Source organism: Hyperolius riggenbachi, chromosome 8 (genome assembly GCF_040937935.1).
Source record: "Hyperolius riggenbachi isolate aHypRig1 chromosome 8, aHypRig1.pri, whole genome shotgun sequence".
Classification (NCBI taxonomy): domain Eukaryota; kingdom Metazoa; phylum Chordata; class Amphibia; order Anura; family Hyperoliidae; genus Hyperolius; species Hyperolius riggenbachi.
Genome location: NC_090653.1, coordinates 156,032,069 through 156,053,926, shown reverse-complemented (window position 1 = coordinate 156,053,926; position 21,858 = coordinate 156,032,069). Strand labels below are relative to the sequence as shown.

General features: G+C 42.0%; 1 protein-coding gene across 2 annotated transcripts in view; it reads left to right on the top strand.

The window, feature by feature from the left end:
* Nucleotides 1–21,858, top strand: part of ABCB7 (ATP binding cassette subfamily B member 7) — a 214,102-nt gene that overhangs the window by 163,350 nt on the left and 28,894 nt on the right. For both annotated transcript variants that reach the window (XM_068247587.1, XM_068247586.1), the window contains exons 13-14: nt 4,633–4,804; nt 11,808–11,911. In XM_068247587.1, the coding sequence (XP_068103688.1) occupies nt 4,633–4,804; nt 11,808–11,911 (276 nt within the window). The remainder of the gene's footprint in view (nt 1–4,632; nt 4,805–11,807; nt 11,912–21,858) is intronic.

Below are 21,858 nucleotides of genomic sequence, written 5' to 3'. Positions count from 1 at the left end.
GCCCTGCATTTATTTCTAAACACAGCATATCTTCTGCAACATCTTGATTTCATGTTTACAATGACAAACACAACACTAACACGATTCAGGCTGTATTCATAGTGGGGCGTTGCGTTGTAATGAGACGTTAAAGTCGCAACGTATCTTTGTTGAGAGGTAACTCACTAAGTAAATCTGAACAGAAAATAAACTTATGAAATAACTGTATCTGCAGACATAATACTAAATATAACTTTGCCACAATCCCACATTATTATTTTGAGTTTAAGGGTTGAAATACAGGGACTAAAGTCAGACACTTCAGATAACTGCTGTTTCTTCAGCTATCACACAAAGAAATTATGACCTATTAAACTTTTAATCACTAGCTTGTTGTCAGGAATATTTGTACAGCCACACACAGAGGTTTTATGACGCCTGATTATTTATAAGGACAGCTGCCACTCAGTTTAACTGAAAAGATTATTAACCTACAATACAAAATGAGGGGGAAAGCAGGAATGTTCATAGTAGTATATGTTCACGTGTTTATCTCCTCATGCCACATGTCACTTTGGGTACCTTTTAAGATAACAAAAAAAAAAAAAAGTTTTCTAGCTTTATGAGAACTTAACCAGTTCACCCCCAAGGGTTTTTATCCTAACGGACCAGAGCAATTTTCAGTTGTCAGCGCTCCTCCCTTTTATTCCCTAATAACTTTATTACTACTTATCACAAGAAAATGATCTATACCTCGTTTTTTTCGCCACCAATTAGGCTTTCTGTGGATAGTACATTTTGCTAAGAATTTTTTTATTCTAAATGCATTTTAATGAGAAAAACAGAAAAAAAAAGAAAAAAAATCATTATTTCTCAGTGTTCAGCCTTTATAGTTTTAAAATTAAACATTCTCCTGTGGATAAAACAAACACGTTTTATTTGCCCAGTGGTCCCGATAATTAAACCGTTTAGATTATGTCCCTACCACAATGTATGGCGACAGTATATTATTTTGAAATATAAGTGGTTATTTTTCTGTTTGTTCTGGCCATAATTACAAGCCCCTATGTAATAAATTAAAATTAATTTTCCCCCATAAAATATAGAATAAAAAAAGCTGAGTCCCTAAGGCAACTATTTATTTATTTTTTTAAGCTGATTTTTTTTTTTTACAAGTGTTTTTTTTGGGGGGGAGGGTTGGAAGTGTAATTTTATTAATGATGTGTATATACTTGAAAATGTATGTGTTTTGTAGGTGTAATATACTTTTTGGCCACAAGATGGCGCTGGTGAACACTCATAGGACGTGTTCACTTTTTTTTTTTTTTTTTACACACTTTATTAAACTGTTACATTTCCTGTTTATGTGAATGGACGTAGCCGCTGTTCGCGGTCACGTCCATTCACTCCAGGCACTGCGATTGGGTAGAGGACTGTTCAGTCCTCTTCCCCAATCGCCCAGCACGGGATCCCGACGGTAATGGCGGCGGTAGCGGCGGACACACGGCGGTAGCAGCGGCGGGAATGCGCGACGTATTAAAACGTCATGTTGCTGTTAATAGCGGTAAGCATGACGTTTTAATACGTTAGGATGGCGGTAAATGGTTAAATAGAACTATGTAGTACACCCTTTCATGCAGTTGGCAAGCAAGGTTTCCGTCATTCTAAGTCTTGCGGACTTATTGGTAATGTGACTTCAGTTAGTATGTTTTAAAACAGAACTTTTATGTCATTCTTTCTGGTAAATATCTCTACCATGATGACTACGTATTAAACCTAAAGTAGCAAAATTAAAGTAAATGTTCAAGTATTTCCACTATACAAGCAGTAAAACTCCAGATGGAATCAATCCTTAACTTAAAGAATACATGCTTACATTCTCAAGGGTTCCTCTGATCATCCGCCGCTGCCTGGGACCCTCCAGGTGATCGGAGCCGCACTTCTCTTCTTGCACGAGGCTGTGGGTTACTGCACAGCCTTGGCCAGACACATGCAGGTGCAGTACGTCCTTGTCCTAATCTTTGGAGGGTTTGCAAACAGCAATGGGGGACCCGGAGGATGTCACTGGAAGCCTCATTAGGATCCAGAGGCTTCCCTCTTCGAGCTTCAACTCGGGTACACTTCAAAAGGAACCTGAAGTTAGAGGAATTTAGAGGTTGTCATCCTTCTTCTCTAATAAACAGTCAGTTGCCTGATTTCTGTGCTGATGCTCTGCCACTAATGCTTTAAGTGACTGGTCCAGAATGAGCATGTAATGTAGATCAGATACTTTCACTGCATGCTTGTTGCAGATGTTTAACTCAATAAAAACGAATGCCAAAAGCTCAGTATGACAGCTAGGCAACTGGCATTATTTATAAAGGAATGAAGATGGCAGCCTCCGTATTCTAGACCTGACAGAATAAAAAGTGGTGCGGTTCAACCCCTAGATAAACAATATTCCAAAGCACACTCAAAAACAGGGTTTTTCTTGAACCAAAGTTCTCTTATTTATTCTTCATACGTTATTTCTTCAAATTACGGATAATATGTGTAGATACAACATCAGACCTTCACTTCACATCGAAAAATGTTTGACACGTGTTTCACGGCCGAAAGCCGCTTCCTCAGAGGCACACCGTACAAAAAGCATCCGTGGGCCTACGTCAAATTCCTAACCACAATCTGAAGTCTAGAATAAAACTGCTCTCAGTGATGATCCCATTGCCGTATGGGGCTATATATACTTCTCACTTCATGTTTTCTTTAAAGAGACACTGAAGCGAAAAAAAAATATGATATAATGAATTGGTTGTGTAATACGGATAATTACTAGAATTTTATTAGCAAAGAAAATATTCTAATATTTATATTTTCAGTTATATAGTGTGTTTTTTTATAACATTGCATCATTCTCTAATATTTGCAGTTTAGACACTACTCAGCATTCTAAATGGGTTCAAAAGTTCACTAGCCTGCTCTGTAAAATCTTCCCTGCAGAGGAAAAAAAGATACATTGGCGTCAATTCACCAGAGGTTACCAACCTATTTATCTCTTGGGAGGTAATTTACCTCCCGTGATATCTCCAAATAGCAATTCTCCAAAAGTATAGGGGAAAATATCGACAGAGAGAAATGCAAGAGATAAATGTGAGATAAGTATGAGATAAATAAGTGATAGTAGTTAGTTTTTCTCCAAATCACAATTCACCAGGGAAGAAAGGGGGTGTGGCCATTCGTTATTTTTTCATCTCTTTATCCCCTGAACGAACCTGGAGATATTGTGGTTTTCACACAGCAGCAGCTGCTGTGGAAGATGGAGCCTTTTGAGCTTACTCTGTTAGGCCTGGTGCACACCAAAAACCGCTAGCAGATCCGCAAAATGCTAGCAGATTTTGAAACGCTTATTTTTCTGTAGCGTTTCAGCTAGCATTTTGCGGTTTTGTGAAGAGGTTTTGGTGTAGTAGATTTCATGTATTGTTACAGTAAAGCTGTTACTGAACAGCTACTGTAACAAAAACCGCCTGGCAAACTGCTCTGAAGTGCCGTTTTTCAGAGCGGTTTGCGTTTTTCCTATACTTAACATTGAGGCAGAAACGCCTCCGCAATCCAAAATCTGGAGCAGCCCGGGAGTATGTGTTTCTGCAAAACGCCTCCCGCTCTGGTGTGCACCAGCCCATTGAAATACATTACCCAAGCGTATCCGCAGCCGCAAGCGGATCGCAAAACGCAGCCGAACCGCTCTGGTGTGCACTAGGCCTTAGAGCTTGCTTCTATTATGAGGAGACGAAGGCGCATGAGGAGGGTCTGTTTAATCGCCCCTCGTATTTTTCGTGAGAGAACAGTTCTTGATAATTTTACTGACAGAGGTGGTGAAGAAGTTCAGACTCACTCGTGATATGATTTATGATATGATCCGGCAGTAAAAGGCGGGAATGCTCTGGTCAGGTAGTGGTAAAACTCCGCCTCCTACCCACAATGCTTCTCTTTCAAGCTTACAGAGAGGAAAAGTATCTCATGTAAATCATTAATACTGATTACCTAACTCTCTGCTTTCTCACACTTTCCTCATGCAAATCTCTCCATTATCCCCTGCTATCCAACACTTTTCTCTCTGTCCTCTCACACTGGTGAATTGATTCCAGAGTGTTAAAATACCTCATGAGATAAACTACCTACCTTTTTTCTCTTAGTAAATCCTCTCCGGTGAATGCCATTGTCTTCTTATCTCAAGTGTCTGGCAGAGTTCTCTGCAACTTTGAAAGTCATGGGGGTTTAATGGCTAATTTGCATAGATAACTGGAGTTTCTTAACTCTTCCTTTACTGGAAACAATATTAAACTTGTGCCTCTGCTGCTAATGTTTTTTTTCTTAGCTGTACTACACATACAAATCATTATATCATAATTTTTTTTTCGCTTCAGTTTAAAGATGTGGTAAATTGCTAAATGATTTATCACCAAGGTGATAACTAAAAAAACAGCTCAGAATCCATAAGAGAGATAAATTTGGTGAATGGTGGCTATTTTTTTGTTTTCTCTATAAAGCACTTTGGTTGGTTTTATATTCTTTAAAGTGTTGGTGAGTGTGACATTTTTTTTTTCTTTGTTAAATAATTGAAGATCGATACGAAATGAAATCACTTGTTGAATCAGCATGTTTGATCTTCTGCAGGATGCTGTCCTATTCCATAACACACTGTATTATAACTTAAAGTATGGCAATATCACTGCCTTGCAAGAAGAAGTATATGAAGTGGCTAAGCTGGCAGGACTGCATGATGCTATTCTGCGAATGCCTAATGGTTACAATACACAAGTAGGAGAGCGTGGCCTCAAGCTATCAGGTAACATTGTACATAAAAGACAATATCACTGCCTTAAGTTCAAGCTTAGGTACCTGTAGGTATTGTATTACCATACAATTTTGTCAAAAATGTTGTAGACTGCCAAGTAGTGAAATTGATAGATTCATTGATCCTCATTGAAGACTTAGGGCCTGATTCAAAAAGCGGTGATAACTCAGTTATCACGCCTAAAAGACTTTAGGCGTGATAACCTTTGCACTAGCAAAGTTATCACCGCTTTGTGCTCTAACTCGCGCAAAGCTCCCGCGCAAAGTTTTGCGCGTGCAAAGTCCCATAGGGCTTAATGGGCACTTCGCTACGCGCGCAAAACTTTGCGCGCGGGAGTTCGCGCGAATTCCTTCAGATCACGCCTAAACTAAGTTTAGGCGTGATAAAGGGCTTTTCACAGGCGTGCAAAGTGTTTGCACCGCTTTGTGAATCAGGCCCTTATAGTTGGTGTGCTCTTCAACCTCCTCGACCACCCCCCAACATCAAACAGAGCTTTTATTTAAGAGTGACCCCGTTACTCATATACTTGCAGATTGCTGTTTTTTAACTGGAGGCAGAATGGAGGAGGAATAGAATAACAAATGGAAACCTGCAGCAATGAGACCTGCAACAATCAACTACTGCAACAGGTTATTAATGGAGATCTTTAGTCAGATTTTTAAATAAAAAGAAATAGATACATCAGTATGTACCTTTAATTGAGACATGCCGCTAATTGCCTAGATCATCTTGTTCCTGCCGCCGTGTCCCATATAAACTCCGTAGTTTTTCATCCTAAAAGTCAAATAACTGAGGCCGATCTGCCCCCGCTCCGCCTACTTACGCCCACTGGGTCTGCTCACTGCCACTAGCGGTGTGACTGCACTGTGCACGAGAGGGCATACATGCATGCCCAAGGCTGATGTCCTCTCATGCATGGCTGTATTAGGAAATTACCCGAACACCACAATGGCCCAGAAGTACTTCCGGGTTGCGGCCATCTTGAGTAAATCACAAAAATAAAAGTTAAAATTTTAAATGGATGGAGCAGTGGGGAGCGTTGAAATAGGGTCTGTGGTGGAGACTGCAACGTGGCAATGCTGGTAAAATGTTTATTATTTAACATTCTAAACCAATACATTTCTGCTTTTAAGGCCAAAATCCCAAGTTTTTTTTCCTTTTGTGGTCAGTAGATAGAGGGGGAGGTGCACAAGACACAGGGCCCAAAGACACTCCGGAGTGCTCCAGGCCAAAACAAGATCCAGCAGGTGAAAACAGTGTAAGGGCAAAAAGCGGCTGGGCACATCCAGTAAAAACAGGCCTTTATTTTGATTCCATTAAAAAACAATGCAAAAAGACCAGAGCAATGGTCAGCCAGGAGAGAGGGTGACAAGCATGAAAGAGACGTCTTTCATGCTTGTCACCCTCTCTCCTGGCTGACCATTGCTCTGGTCTTTTTGCATTGTTTTTTAATGGAATCAAAATAAAGGCCTGTTTTTACTGGATGTGCCCAGCCGCTTTTTGCCCTTACACTGTTTTTTTTCCTTTTGTTACTTTAGTTTTTAATAGTTTGGAAAGGTGTTTAACATTTTAAGGGTGCTTATTGTTGTCAGTGTTCTCATTTCTGAGCTTTACAGTCACTGCAAGACTCTGAGACCTCCATGGAGATTTGTTACTTCAGTTTGAAAATTGGTAACATTAAAGGACAGGAAATGAGGGGCAGTAATAAAAGCTAGTTGGAGATTCTAACTTCTACACACACACAAAAAAAAAAAAGTCCACATCGCAAAAAGACAAAGTACCCATGAAAAACACCAAACTGGTATAAATAAATTGGTCAACTTTATTGAAGTATTGCATAGCATACCTAAATTAATGTCCAGCGCTGTGTAATATGTTGGCGCTTTATAAATACAATAAATAATAATAAAAGCACACAATTATAAAAATAAATTAAAAATCACCATCGGGTGATCAGGCAGGTGAATTTAATGTATGATGCAATTAAATTACAAAAATACAATACTATGGCTTTAATAGTGTGGAACTAATTAATGTATTTTGTTATATAGTAATATAAAGTATGGTGCTAATAAATACATTCAAAACTAGGCCTCTGAACTTGGATTTTGACAACATGCCACTTTTAAACTATTTAACCATTAAACTTAAAACTGTTATTCATTTTAACCACTAAAATCCCTCCATTGAGGGGTTAAAATGGGCACGTGCACATACTGTATTACTCCTGCAGTGTACATATACTCCCACAAATTTTGGCATATTAAAAGTCCTATTTGCACTAATTAGTGCAATAAGTATGACATTTTAAAATGTCTATTCTGCCTTCAGTGGACACACACACACACACACACACACCCCTCATACACACACACTTTATTCTTATGTAGTATGTTTTGAATAGTTTAGATAACAGCTCCCTTCAATAAACACTACTGTGTTAAATGACTTTCAAGTGTAATTGAATTCTGTGTCTTGTGTCTCTGAGGGTTTCTGAGCTGCACAGCAAAAACAGTTTGACCCTCTGGGAGGTAGCTGTCACTGGGCATGGTGCCGGCTTGGTGACTTGAATGCCATTTCTTATCAAACGCTAGAAAAACCATTGCTTTACTGTCTGCTTCACTCAGTGGAGGCCTAGATGTGGGATTAGCTATTTATTCATGTTTCATGAAAGCATTTGCGAGATTTAGTTTTACCGAAAAAGTTCCTACAATTTGTTGCTTGTGCCCCTTTGAAAATGTTTTAAAAAACAGTGCAAAGAGAGCAGCTGTTCTGTTTTTATCTTTTCATTTGAGTTAAAGCTTGTTTAGCCAAACCGTCCGCCTAGCCTTTTAGCCTTATGATCACTGCATAAATATTCTGAAGTCATTATAAGCTCACATAAATACTGTTTAATCTCCAAACTCCCTGCTAAATGTAAAATATTAAACAATTTTGATTTCATAAATAACAAATAAATGGAAGTATTTTTCATCAAATAATATATTATTCCTTTTCAGCACCAATTAAGCAAAACATACTAGAAATTAAAAAAATATATATATTAAGATTCAGAATTGCAGGTTAAAAATATGCAGCTGAACCATTATTGTGAAAACGTTTAGAATGTTACAAAGCGCTTTCTTTGCTCTCCTCACAAAATGTGTAAAAGCAAACCTCCCATGATGCATTGTAAATATACAAGAGTTCCCTTCCAGCAGGTCTGATATAGTGACCTTGTCACACTCTGCTCAGCTTTACAAGCATGCAAGACCAGAGTAGTGGACTTAATACAAATGTTGCCATCATTATTCCCATTTAAAATATGCTAGTTTTCTTGCTATAATGATGATCTCTTGGCTTCAGTAGTTTCTTAAGTCACACACCTGAAATAAGCATCGAGTTGGAGCACCTGGTTTGCATATCTTCAGGGTCACTGATTTGAAAAGTAAAGAAGGCAGAGGATCAACCAAACAGTAACCCAAGTATCATTTTCAAAAGCACATGAGCAACAGCATTGGAAATATCGTTTGGTCAAGCAGTCCATTAGCTTCATCAGATGACCCACAAATCAATTCTGCAACTTTGAATTCTGTTGCCCAAAAGTGATCAATATCAAGAGTGTAAGCCAAAGAACCTTGATGGGTAATGTTGGAAATTTTCTATAGTTTGTACAACTATCTGATGGATTTTGAGAATATTTGATTGATTTCCATTCAACTCAATGTATTTGCATGTGTTTCCATTTTTCTTCATCTCTTTGGAACTTCCTTCACTACAAAATCAACTGTAAATCCATTGCCATGTGTGCTGCTGCAATTGGAAGATTTACAACCAGCTGTAGAGATTTTTATAGAACAGGTTGATTGACTTCGAAGGTTGATATACTTTAAAATACACCTGAAGTGAGAGGCATATGGTGACTGCCATGTTCATTTGCTTTTAAACAATACCAGTTGCCTGGCAGTCCTGTTAATCTTTTTTTGCTGCAGTAATGTCGAAATCACACACCTGAAACAAGCACGCAGCTTATCCAGTCAGAGCACCTGATCTGCATGCCTGTTCAGGTTCTATGGCTAAAAGTATTAAGGGCACAGGGTCAACAGGACAGGGAGGCAATTTGTTAGCCTCAATATTCCTCTCACTTCAGGTGTGCTTTAAACTGATTATTCTATGCCTAGCTTTAGTTCAGGTTTGCTTCAACAGCTCTGCCAAAAAATAAACAGCATTACACTCTCTTCGTTATGTAAAACTGCATTAATCCTGAGGATTGTATTATTCTCTTTGTAATACAGATAGCAGTTACATTTCAGAGTAAACTGTTTTGTCCTTGGAAATTAGTTTTAATCAAATAAAGCGCACTCCAAGCAGACACAAAAATTGCCAATGTGTTTGTCAAATACAACAAGTTTATTTACATACTCTGGGGGACAATGCAGGTTAGATCCCGCTTCATCAGGCAATAACAACGGAGCAATAGCTGTAAACAGAGACAATTGGCTCATAACCCATGTATAGCCATACAATCGTTAATTATAAAATATATAAACTTATAAATAACTATACTATATAAATATAAATAAATATCAAACATTAGCGGTGAAATAGGTAATAAGGTATTAAATAGCGGGAGTAATGGGGATACTTTTGACGCCTCTGTATCCATACTACGCTATATTAAGTCCACCCCTATTAGAGGGATGTTACCCCCTTTTTTCCCTCATCTTCGGAGTGCGACTTCTTAATCCTGGGTGGGGTCAGGTCTAATCTCCCCACCTGCCTATACAGTGGTTGACTTTGAGGTAACCCTGCTTTGTGAGTATAGCTTATTACTCTATCATACTTTATTTCTCCAAATTTATCCCATCCATTGATAAAGTTTTAAAATCTGTCGAATTTAACCTACAAGCAGAAAAAACATGGGCTATCAAATCAGGAAATGTAAGATCATTCTTGGTTAGAGCAAGTCTATGGTCCTTACTACTACCAGAAACTAAACTATTTGATTGCATATAACTTCTCACAGTAAGAGATATTTACCTTGGTTCCTATATTGTTTATATACCATATGACAGGCACTGTAATAATCACCTCCGATTCTTAGCACTGGAAAGATACAACTTGATACACAAGTGTGGTATGTGTTAGTTTAGTTTAGTCTAGTTTAGTTTAGTTTTGTTTAGCCTAGTTTAAGATATCCAATAGACCATATAAATTATACGGTTAATAAAGGATTTTCTTTATCGAGATAGTTTTAATATCAATACGCTCTGTAATACTGATTGTGACCTCTTAAGATAGTAGGATGCGTGTCCTGGGAACTTTGTAGGAGGGTTAAGTCCCCCAGTTACCCAGGAGTACTGCGCCAGCGGATAGTTAACATCTAATACACGTCACCGTAATCAGTACCAAATATGTTGCTCAAATATTGTACTATCTACTAACAGTTTACTTTCATAATATCTGGTATATAATGACTACATTATACACTTATATGTTCATCTTATTCTTTGCATAAACAATGTACAATTATACTGATATTACTGTAATGTGGCCTTTTAGGCCTTGTTGTAAAATTAAGAAAATTTCTCAATAAAAATTATTGAAATATATCATACTTTATTTCAACTACCAGTACATACTACACTATATTTGGCTCTTGGTGTCCCTACTCTGCGCTCTGCTATTAAGCTGATAGTAGTGCCTGTATATCGGACAGGAACCTCCTGACCCCATGTTTGCTGTGAGCCAATCACAACAATGAAAAGGGCAAAGACCCCTCTAGTCTTAAAGCGGCCAGAGGTATCCGGAAAAGGTTAAAATCAGGCTAGACATTAACATGTATCATCCTCTACCAACCAATCTCTACCAATCAATCCTCTACCTACCATCCTCTCCAACCAATCCATATGCACACCTTATATATGGCCATTTTTCAGATAAAACAGAAGGCAAATGCACTAATTCAGCTTAAGTGAGCAATTGATTTCCCATGATGCATCACTCCTGAATATGCAAATCATCTCTTTATGCTCCTGACGCAAGGCTCATATCCAGAACCCCGCTGGTGTATAGCAAACCTACAGCTTATACATTTTACAGAGCCACATCAAAACAGCATGCATTCAGACTGTTTCAAACTTATTTTAATTTTTCAAGGAACATTGCTCATTCTTTTGCTTTTTGGATATGCACTTTTTTTACCCAAGGAGATAACAAACTGAAATCGCATACGTCCAAATGAAACCTGGTGAAAGTCATGTGTTATAGTGAGTAGATAATTAGGTTTATGGCCATTGTTTACACATAAATTGTTGGACATCTTTTAAAGGGACTCCGAGCAGTGCAGAAACTATGGAAAGATGCATATCATTTTAAAGCTCTCTTTCTCCTCTTTCCAATGATATATAAATTGCCACCCTACGTCTTTTAGTTTTCGCTATTTTCGCGATTGAAATTGCCGCGGCTGCGATTTCAATCGCGAAAATAAAGAAAACTAAAAGGCGTAGATTGACGATTTAGGTGTCGCCAGAAAGAGGAGAAAGAGAGCTTTAAAATGATATCCATCTTTCCATAGTTACTTGTATTACACAGGACGACACTTTCCCCAGTGTCAGCAGCTCCATTCAGCAGAAAAAGTCGGCCTGTGTAATACAATGTAACTATGGAAAGATGGATATCATTTTAAAGCTCTCTTTCTCCTCTTTCTGGCGACACCTAAATCGTCGTTCTACGCCTTTTAGTTTTCTTTATTTTCGCGATTGAAATCGCAGCCGCTGCAATTTCAATCGTGAAAATAGCGAAAACTAAAAGGCGTAGGGTGGCGGTTTATATATCATTGGAAAGAGGAGAAAGAGAGCTTTAAAATGATATGCATCTTTCCATAGTTTCTGTACTGCTCGGAGTCCCTTTAACATATACCGGTACTTCGTACATTTAGCATAGGAACTAAGTTAAATTATCAGTGAAGGAAATTCTTTGTCCACAATATTTACTTGTGATTTTTCCTGTTAAGGTGGAGAAAAACAGCGAGTGGCAATTGCAAGGGCAATGTTAAAGAACCCACCTATTATTTTGTATGATGAAGCCACTTCTTCCTTGGACTCCATCACTGAGGAGGTAAGATCATGTTATAGAAACTCTAGGTTGGGCTTATGTAAAAGAGAAAAGCAGATAATTGCCTCTGAATTGTACTCATAAACCTTAACTTAAAAATTACGCAGGCTAATGCTGCAGTTATAAGATGTGTTTGTAAACGTGTTTTAACCACTTGCCGACCGCCCACTGCACAGAGGCGGCCGGCAAGTGGATCCCGCAAGGACCGCCGCATGCACAGAAGTTAGCGGAAATTGATTTTTAATGTTTTTTTTTTCACAAAGTGTCATTTTTCACTAACTTGTGACAAAAAATAAAATCTTCTATGAACTCGCCATACACCTAAAGGAATACCTTGGGGTGTCTTCTTTCTAAAATGGGGTCACTTGTGGGGTTCCTATACTGCCCTGGCATTTTAGGGGCCCTAAACCGTGAGGAGTAGTCTAGAAAACAAATGCCTCAAAATGACCTGTGAATAGGACGTTGGGCCCCTTAGCGCACCTAGGCTGCAAAAAAGTGTCACACATGTGGTATCGCCCTACTCAGGAGAAGTAGTATAATGTGTTTTGGGGTGTATTTTTACACATACCCATGCCGGGTGGGAGAAATCTCTCTTGTCCTTGGGCAAGACTCCCTAATGCTGCAGGGTGGGCTACTGAGCGTACCTCTCAAGTGCAACTCTCAAGTGCTTTGAGTCCAGCAGGAGAAAAGCGCTATACAAATGTTAGGATTATTATTATCTCTTAAAGAGACCCAGAGACGACGATGATACTAAATTTATACATACCTGGGGCTTCCTCCAGCCCCATCAGCCTGGATCGCTCCCATGCCGCCGTCCTCCGCTGACTCTGTCCGCTGGTACCGGGTCCCGTAATTTCGGCCAGTCGATACAAGCGCAGTGCGCTCCCTCCGTACTGCGCAGGTGCATGCGTACAAAGCCGGAGGGAGCCCCTGTGCATGCATACAACTAGTCGCGTCCGGCGGAAGTGATGGGACCCGGTACCGGCGATAGAGGCAGCGGAGGATGGCGGCGTGGGAGCGATCCAGGCTTACGGGGCTGGAGGAAGCCCCAGGTATGTATAAACTCTTTTTTCATTTTTCAACTACCCTTCGCCTCTGGTTCCCTTTAAGTGTAAGGACTATAACAAACATCATTTGTAGAAACACCTACAGACTCTCTAGTTTCAGTATCTACTAATGTTATTTGCTCTTAATATTATTATCACAATAGCAGCAATGTGTAACTTAATTGCAATAACTACAAATCTCTGCTACAAAAGCTGAGGTTTAGTAAGGCCCATAGTTGCTAAAGCAAGGGCTTGCAGTATTAGAAAATGCAATAGTCAAATGGTGCACTGCTCTGTTTTAACTGGAATAGGCAACTATTATTGCCAGACCAATGGCGAGTATTCTCAAGTGTATGCTTTAGAGTCGTGCATGTACAGAAGCCTGCGACTGCCCAGATTACCGGGAGTCATAGCGGCAAAACAGAGGGGCGACCAGGATGGTGTGGGAGGCTATGGTCCTCATGGCGGGGCTAGAGGAAGCCACAGGAAAGTATAAATAGGGGCCAGTGAACCATCTCAGGTTGTCAATCTAGGTGATATTTTCAGATATTTTCACATGTTATGAATAGAATGCCTTTAAAGCCACAGCAATCAAGAAAATACTATTTCACATTCTTTGTGGTACTTTTTTTAATTGCAAAGTGCTGAAAAGTTATTTTAAACAGAAAACTTCTTTCCTGAGAGAAAACTTAGGAGAAAAAGTGCATTGGATCAGGCCCATAGAGCACAAATTGTCTGTATCACGCTGATACGTGAATAGAGCAAGCGTAACAAGTGAAATTCAGAGTACTAGTGAGAAATAGCGTAGTCAAAGACAGGCCGAGGTCATTCACATGAGCAGATGGCTATAGTACAGAAGGGCTAGGCAAAATCGTAGTCAGAAATCAGGCAGTGTCATACACATAAATCAGATGTCAGTCGTATTGGAAGGATCAAACAGGAGCCAAGTCAGGGGCAGGCCGAGTCGTACACAGAAATCAGATGGCAGTAGTACAGAGGGGCTAGACAGATTCGTAGTCAAGAGGCAACAAAGGTCGGTACACAAAAACATACAATAATACAGAATTACAATACTACAATATATTACACTGACTGACTAGAGTACATATATATATCGTGCTGATGCGCAATATATGAAATGTAGCTCTCAAGATTCTCATTAGCTAAGGGCCAAGAACCAGCGAACTGATTAGTATCAAGGCCGAGGAGCAAGTGAGAGAGCTGGCCTAAAATACTGTAGGAACAAGCCTAAACCCCGCCCCTAAAAACAGCCAGCTCCTCCTGCCCAAAGGTGTAAGCTGACCTCCTTTCAGACCCGCCTCCTTAACCTATAAGGATCGCGCTGCACCGCGTGCGTCCGTTCAGAGGGACAGCGCGCGCGTGCTGATCAAACCACCGCTGCAGGGGAGCCAAGGACGCCAGAAGAAGATGCCAGTACGGAAGCTCCATCATGTGGAGGAACAACGCCGGAGACGCCGCGGGATCCCCCACGGGAAGGTAAGATCATTACAGTCTGATTTTACAGAAAATCAAATGAGATTGTGGAGGACCATGAGGACTAAGCCGAGGAAGTCAAATTGTTAAAAGATCGATTACATTGAAGTATCAAAATCGCCATTCATAATCGCCGTAATAATGTGAAGATCCCTTAGACTATTTAGGCAGATGGTAGCATAAGTATGCAATATTGTTACAGCTACTTTATTCAATGTGCCAGTCGTAGACCAAGCACACAGACTACCTAACCCTAACTTCTTACCAGAGAAAATTCCAATCATTTGCTTGCACTTCTACCACATTAAAGACACCTTTGAATCCACTACCAGGAAAGGCCAGAAAGTCTTGGCCCTGTACCAGGATTTGACTCTCTTTACAGATGTCTCACAAATTACTTTGCAAACCAGGCACCCCCGTGTCCCAGATACAGCAGCTTTATGAGATATGAGATAAACAGATCGCATACAAGTGGGGCTTCCCAACTAAGATGTTAGTGCATAGGCAAGGTACTGTTTTCATGAATGAAAGCATTCAAGAAGGGCACAATCAGTTGAGACAATGGAACACTCCTCCTGTACATCTGAGCAGCTGATTAAATCTCAAGACCGGCAGATGGAATTGTCGAACAGGTCCTAGATCCAAGATGGCATCTGGTTGGTTGGTAGCCACGGCCACAGGGCTCCGGCTCACATCTCTCTTTTGTCACCACTTTCCCTCTGGACCCATGGCCAAAAACTGCCTAGGTGGTCGCCTTCCAGCTCCACCACACCATCGGGTGTATAGGAGATACTCCAGCTCCCCAGGCTCTGGCGCTATGGCACTTACACTGAGGTCCGGCTCTCCACATGGACAGCCCAGCTTATTACCCACTTGGCACTGGCCCCAGCCGCTCCAAATGCTCACCGCCTGCCTTCTTCACCACCGCTGGCTGGGGACACCGCGCAGCCTGGAGGCATGATGTCAGCCCCAGCTTCCAGAGAAATCCTGGTGCTCTACACCACCGATGCTGGTCCAGGTATTCTACTGTCAGTGCGGGTGGGCTCGGGCCACCAGTGGCCCCCATGATCAATCCTCTCCCGGCGGCCTGCCCTACAATCCTCTCCTGGCCCGCACTCGCTGCTGCCGGTGCTCCTGCTCTCTCACATGATTCCGTCCACCACACCAGTCTTGGAGCAGGAGAGATCTCGCCAGCACTGAAGTCAAGGGCACTCGCAACTTATGCCTTGAGGACTCCGGCCCTCCCACGAGGCCTCGTCCTCCACCAGCGCTCCACCATCATGGAAAGCATCTTGCCCTATGTGCCCCAGGGAACAGCCATCCATCATTCTACTCAAGGAAAGCTTGACTACAGGATCCGGATCAGCTGCTCTCAGGCCTGCTAGGCCACCCACGTAGAGGAGTTGGCTGCCACCATCAGTTTCACTGCTGAGACCCTGATCCACTACAGGGACTCTGGTCTCACTACTCTCTGGGCCACCACTTCTCTGGAGCCCTCTCCAGCTCAGGTCACATAGCCTGCTTTAGAGGGTTGGCACTGGATCCAGCAGCACTCCATCAAGCCACCGATCCAGCATAGGATGGGCTCTAGCTGCAGGACCAACGCAGCCCCACATGGAGAGTTACGCGCATCGACCTCGGGCACTTCGACGCCCAGCACAATCCCTAACATCAGACACTAGCCTTTGCAGCAGGCAAAGCGGAAAAGCCAGCCAGCGGGACACTAACCAGCCAGGTCATGCTGCAATCCTAAGGGGACTCATTTTTCACCTTCTCTCTCTCTCTCTCTCTCTCTCTCTGTATCTTTCTTTCTCTTCTTTGCTCTCCTCTCTCTGTGTCTCTCTCCCAGGGATAGACTGCGGGGCATCTGATTCAAAGTATCGCTACAAAGTGTTTTGAGTGCCATAGATGGCAGCGGCTTACTCCCCGGTCTTTCTCTTGGGTTCATCTTTTATGTATCCTTCTATTTATGCTTTATACTCTATACCTTGTTTTTGCACTGTACCTACTGTATGTACCTGTATGCACTTTATGTATCTTCTGTATGCTAAATGCACCTTTCTGCTACTGTTCCACCACCGACCCTGTTGGGCCAAAACCAAATCCAGGTACAATTCTCGTTGTACTTGGCGAAATAAACTTGATTCTGACAAACCAAAAATGGGCAGAACAATTGAATATTTTCAAAGTTATCCGCCACCTTTTTTATCCTTTGGTTCATTATAAAACAATGGCGATCATGGATTGTTCAGGTGGATGTTTGCTTATTGATTATATAAGATTGCCAGTCAGCTGATTACCACTTTTATGAGTATCATTGTTTCTGCAGAAATACCTTTTTTCTGGAAATCGGGCCAATAGCCACCTTTAAAGCTAATCTGAAGCAAAAAAAGATAAACAAAATACTTACATTTTTTTCCTCCTCTGAAGAAATACATATTCTGTAAAAATCCTTTTCTGCAATTTCCTATTTATAGATAGCCACTTTAATAGCAGCCTTACTTCAGTGCATGTTTTTCTGCAGTGAAGGGGTCATAAAAACCTTACTCATTCCCAGATATTGCTCTCTTCTCTTAATAAACACAATCATGTATGTTTGTCTCAGTAATTGCTGGATGCTTTCCTTTCAATACAAAATAAATTTGATTTAAAGCAATATAACACATATGGTTACTGCAGTGGCACAAAAGATTTTCAAATAGAGTAATACTACACTTGATCTATTCATTTTACTTTGATGCTCCCTGCAGTTGGCGGTCCTTACCCTCTAATCTGATGAATATAACTGTCTTTGGTTCACTTTATCTCTCAAAGGAATGTTCAGTTGAAATATCTTACTGTTGTATTTAACTCTGCCACTACCTGATGTTTTTGGCACGAAAATATATTTATAAAGATGTCGGTTCATCTTTTGTTGGATCTCAACAATTTGTATGATGCAGCAGCATTTGGCCAATTTTTCACTTGGATATGCTTGAAAGTATTTAAATGGTGAAACACCAAAGGAGAACTATTTGCCACAACAACACAAATTGTGATTTGATTAACACATTTACATGTATTGCTGCTCCATGTTTCCATTATAAATTTTAACATGTATATTTGTTATTTAGATCTGGGTGGTACTCTTTTCACACTACTTTCCAGATCAACATCTTTTGAAAGAAAAAGAAATCAGTTCTGAGCTGTAGACTTGCCACTCAGTCAAACTAAATGTTCAAAGGACCTTCCTCCAGTAGATTAACACTTAATCCCAAATGCTCAGGTTGGTCTAGCACAAGGCTTTTCAACCTGTGGTATGCGTACCACCGGTGGTACTTTGCTGTTGGCCAGGTGGTACACACCAGAGTTGCATGCCACTTTATTGCCCGCATGCCACTTGTCCTGTCCTGCCTCCACAAAGTTTAGCTCCTCCTCCCTCGCACCTTGCTGTGCTGCTCTGCAGCATACTTCAGACCTCAGATTAGTGTGGAGGAGATAGCCAGGCGACCGGTGCACAGTAATGGTGCAGATACAGAAAGGGACATCACTGCTCACTTCCTGTATTTGAAGTATACGCGCCGTCACTGTGCACCGCTTGCCTGACTGTCACTTCTCTGCGGCTGGCTTACCGATGATCTAAGGTGTGAACTATTCCACAGGGCAGCACAGCAAGGAGTGAGCAAGGGGAGAGCCGAACTTTGTGGCGAGCACTGTAATAACAGTGCAGGAGATTTGGGCGCAGCCGGCGCCATCATATGCCGAAATAGGAATTACGGCTATAGCGGCGCACAGTCAGCAACTTCGGCGCCATCAGAAGACAGTGCTGAAGTTGCTTTTAAAACACTGCAATTCGGCTTCCAGCAATAGCCGTATACGAGGTGTATCCTGCACCCCAGTTTCCCGGCAGCAGAGCTGGATTATCCACCAGGCAACAGAGGCAGTTGCTTTGATCTAGTGAAAGGTCAGGGGCCCCGGCAGCCCCAATAAAGATTCATTGCCCCTGTTGATGTAACTCTTTATGGTCAGTTAAAAACAAAGTATTCAAGAATGCTCTCCGTAACAGATTAGAAGACACATACAGACAGTGTTTTCTCCTGGATCTTCCTCCCCCTCCCCTCCTTAGTTTAGCTGTCAGACACAGGCTGGGGTTTGGAATGAGTAATGTTATTTGTGTGAACTCTGTCCAGCTTTCTCCACTAATAAAAATGTTTTGCAAACAAACAGCAGAACTACTTGCTAGCCAGGGCTAAGGCTACAGGTACATCTGTAGTTAATTTTTCTTCCATGATAGCATGATCATTTACCCTTAGTTTTATCACCCTAGTTATACCTGAGTGTGGCCACAGCCATGCTCCGACGTGAATGTTGTTAGTTTGGCATACAGAGGGGAGCAAAGTATCTATTACAGGGGAGAAGGGGGGAGATTTACCCCCAGACCACCTTTTATTCAGTGATTTAGGGCTGGTCCAGCAACTGGTGTATTCAGGTTTGTTGTTGTAAGGCAATGTGAAGCACTAGGCTAGCTGATAAAAGTGCAATTAGACGACAGGTAAGCTGGTAAATATACACAGCATGATGCAGAGCTTGTCTGGAGGGTCTGTGGGAAAATATCTGTCTGGTCTCTCATCTATGTTATAATGACTGCATGTGTGGATAAGGTGTTAAACAAGTTGAAAAGTTTTTGACAGTCCCTAGACTCCAGGAGGGCTGCTTTCTGACTTGTGTGAGGGACAGGAGTCCTATTGCAGGCAAGTAGCCTCTGTGTGATGTGGGACTGCAATACAGAGCAGCTCTCTCAGCTATTCTCAATTTCTCTCCACTCCTCCTCTCTCTGGGCTAGTGCACCAAAAAATCGCAATAGCAATCGCTAGCAATTTGGGAGTGCGATTTTGTGAAGTGATATTCATAGCGATTTTTGAATGAATTGCTCCAAAAAATGCTACACGCAGCATGTTTGCGATCTTGAAAAAATCACAATGCCGCTGTGGGACCACTCTCATAGGGTAACATTAGCCAAGCGCTTTTCAAATTGCTCTTGGTGTGCACCATCCCTCCCTCATTCACCTTTAATTCCCCCTTCCCCTAGTGCCGGGTGTTTGTGTCTTCTTGTGTCATACAGGAAAGCTAAAGAAAAGTACAATCCTCGTGAGGCAAATATCTTCTTCCCTCTCAGCTTTTCTCTCCTCACCGTTTCTCCCCTTCTCTGCATAAGGGCTCAGACACACTATAAGCACTTTTCTGAGCAATTTTACCACGATCGCGATTTTACCGTGATCGTGATTTTACTGCGATCGCGATTTTACCATGATTTTAATGTAAGTCAATTTGAGCGTTTTTTAAAAAGCTCTCAGAAAGCTCTGATGGCTAAAAGCGCTCAGAAAATCACTTATAGTGTGACTGAGCCCTTAGTAGTTGTACGCTGTAGGTGAGTTGGGTGCCGGGAGCGCTGAATGATGGCTTTTCCTGCTGCCAATAATCTCCCCGGTGGCGATAAATACCATTCCCCCTCAAAGTCGTCGCAACTCTGAGGGAGGTGTTATTTGGGGTGCGGCAATCACCAGAACCCTAAATTTCCCTTACGCGTCCCGCACAGCATATTATTGCTGCTATTGTGCTCCTGGTTTGGGTAACCGGTGCTAAGCGCCGTATACCAAAGCCACCTGCTTTGCCTTCTCTCTCCTCTCCCCAATCTTATTAGAAACCATAATCTAAACGTGGCCATACATGCATCAATTGTTACTGACAGATTATTTCACTATGATTGAATCATAATGGCTTTTACACATGTCAGTACTGAGTATGGATGTGGCCTATAGGGTTTCATACTATAGTAAAGTGGGTTGTGTGCGGGCAGTGATGCACTGCCACTGACCACCAAAAAGGCATGGATGTTGAGGGGGGCGGGGGGGAGTGAAAACAGTGATGGAAGTAGGGGTACCAAAACTTCGGAAATTAGCATGAGGCTACTAACACAGTAGGACGTTGTGTTTGATGCGACGTTAAGGTCGCACAACGCGGCCCTAATACAATGCATATACACTTTCACAGTGTGACGTTAAAGTCTCACGTTACAAAATGTAATTACTATGGAACGAAAACGGCACATGAGGAACATTTTAAAAAGGGGGGGAAAAAACATCACTGAGCATGTGCAACACACATAACGCAGCAGATTCATTGTTAAACGCACAGCATGCAGCACTTTTTAATAACGCTACACGTTACACACTAACGCAATGTGTGCACTGTGAATGTCGCAGACTTTGTAGTGCTGTGCGTTACTCTGCGTTAAAGTATTTTATGACGTGCGACTTTAACATCGCACTGTGAAAGAGCCCTCAGTGAGCCAGGGATCATGGTGCCAGGAGGAATATCCGTAAAGATGTGTGGCCTGACAGAGGGAGATGGTGCCAAAGGGGAGGACATAAGTGAGTGGGGGAGGAATAAGCCTTGGGGAATTAAAGTGGCCATACATCTGTTGACATTTGGCTACCTATACTGGGGGTAATTTGGCTACCTATAGTGGGGGGGGGGGGGGTCACTTGGCTTCCTATACTGGGGGAACATCTGGCTACCTTTACTGGGAAGTTGTCTTGCTATCTATTCTGGGCGGACATCTGGCTACTACCTATAGTATGAGGACAGCCAACTACCTATACTGCAGAGACATCTGGTCACCTATGCTGGGGGGGGGGGGGGGCATCCTTTCAACAGGGTGGCTGAGGAGGGGGCCCCAAATTTATTGCTCTGCGTGGGGCCCTGTGTGGTCTTAATCCACAAGGCTACCTATATTGGCAATCTACCCACAGATTGCCAATACTAACAATATGTAGGCTTGCAATCTAATTGTAGTAGTTTTCCCCACCAATGCCTCCTACTTTTCCCCTCCCATATGCCCTCTTCTTTTCTTAAAGTGTACCTGTAAGAAAAAAGTGCCTCGGGGGTACTTACCTCAGGGAAGGGGAGGCCTTTGTTTCCTAAAGAGGTTTCCCCCTTCCTCCGCAGTAGAAGGGATCCAGCTCTGGAGCCCCAAAGTTCTCCTTGTCGGTGTGCACGCATGCGCAGTAGTATTTGTTTTCCTTGACGGCAGTGCTTGAGTCTTGAGTGCTTGAGTCTTCTTTAAAGATGTTCTGTGGGATTCTAAAAATCAATCAAACAAGCTGACACTTATCTGGGGCTTCTATCGGCACCCCTGCAGCTGTAATGTCCCGTGTTGTCCTCCTACGATGCTCCGTTTCCCGCAGCCGGTCTCGGTTTAATATTCGTCTAAACAGACGAATAATGTTAGCGCCTGCTCGCGTCATCGGGAGCTTACTGCGCAGCTGCAGTGTAATAACTCGTGTGATTACACTGGGACCGGCGGCGGGGAACAGAGCATCGGAAGAGGACGGCGTGGGACATTACCACTGCAGGGGGCCAATAGAAGCC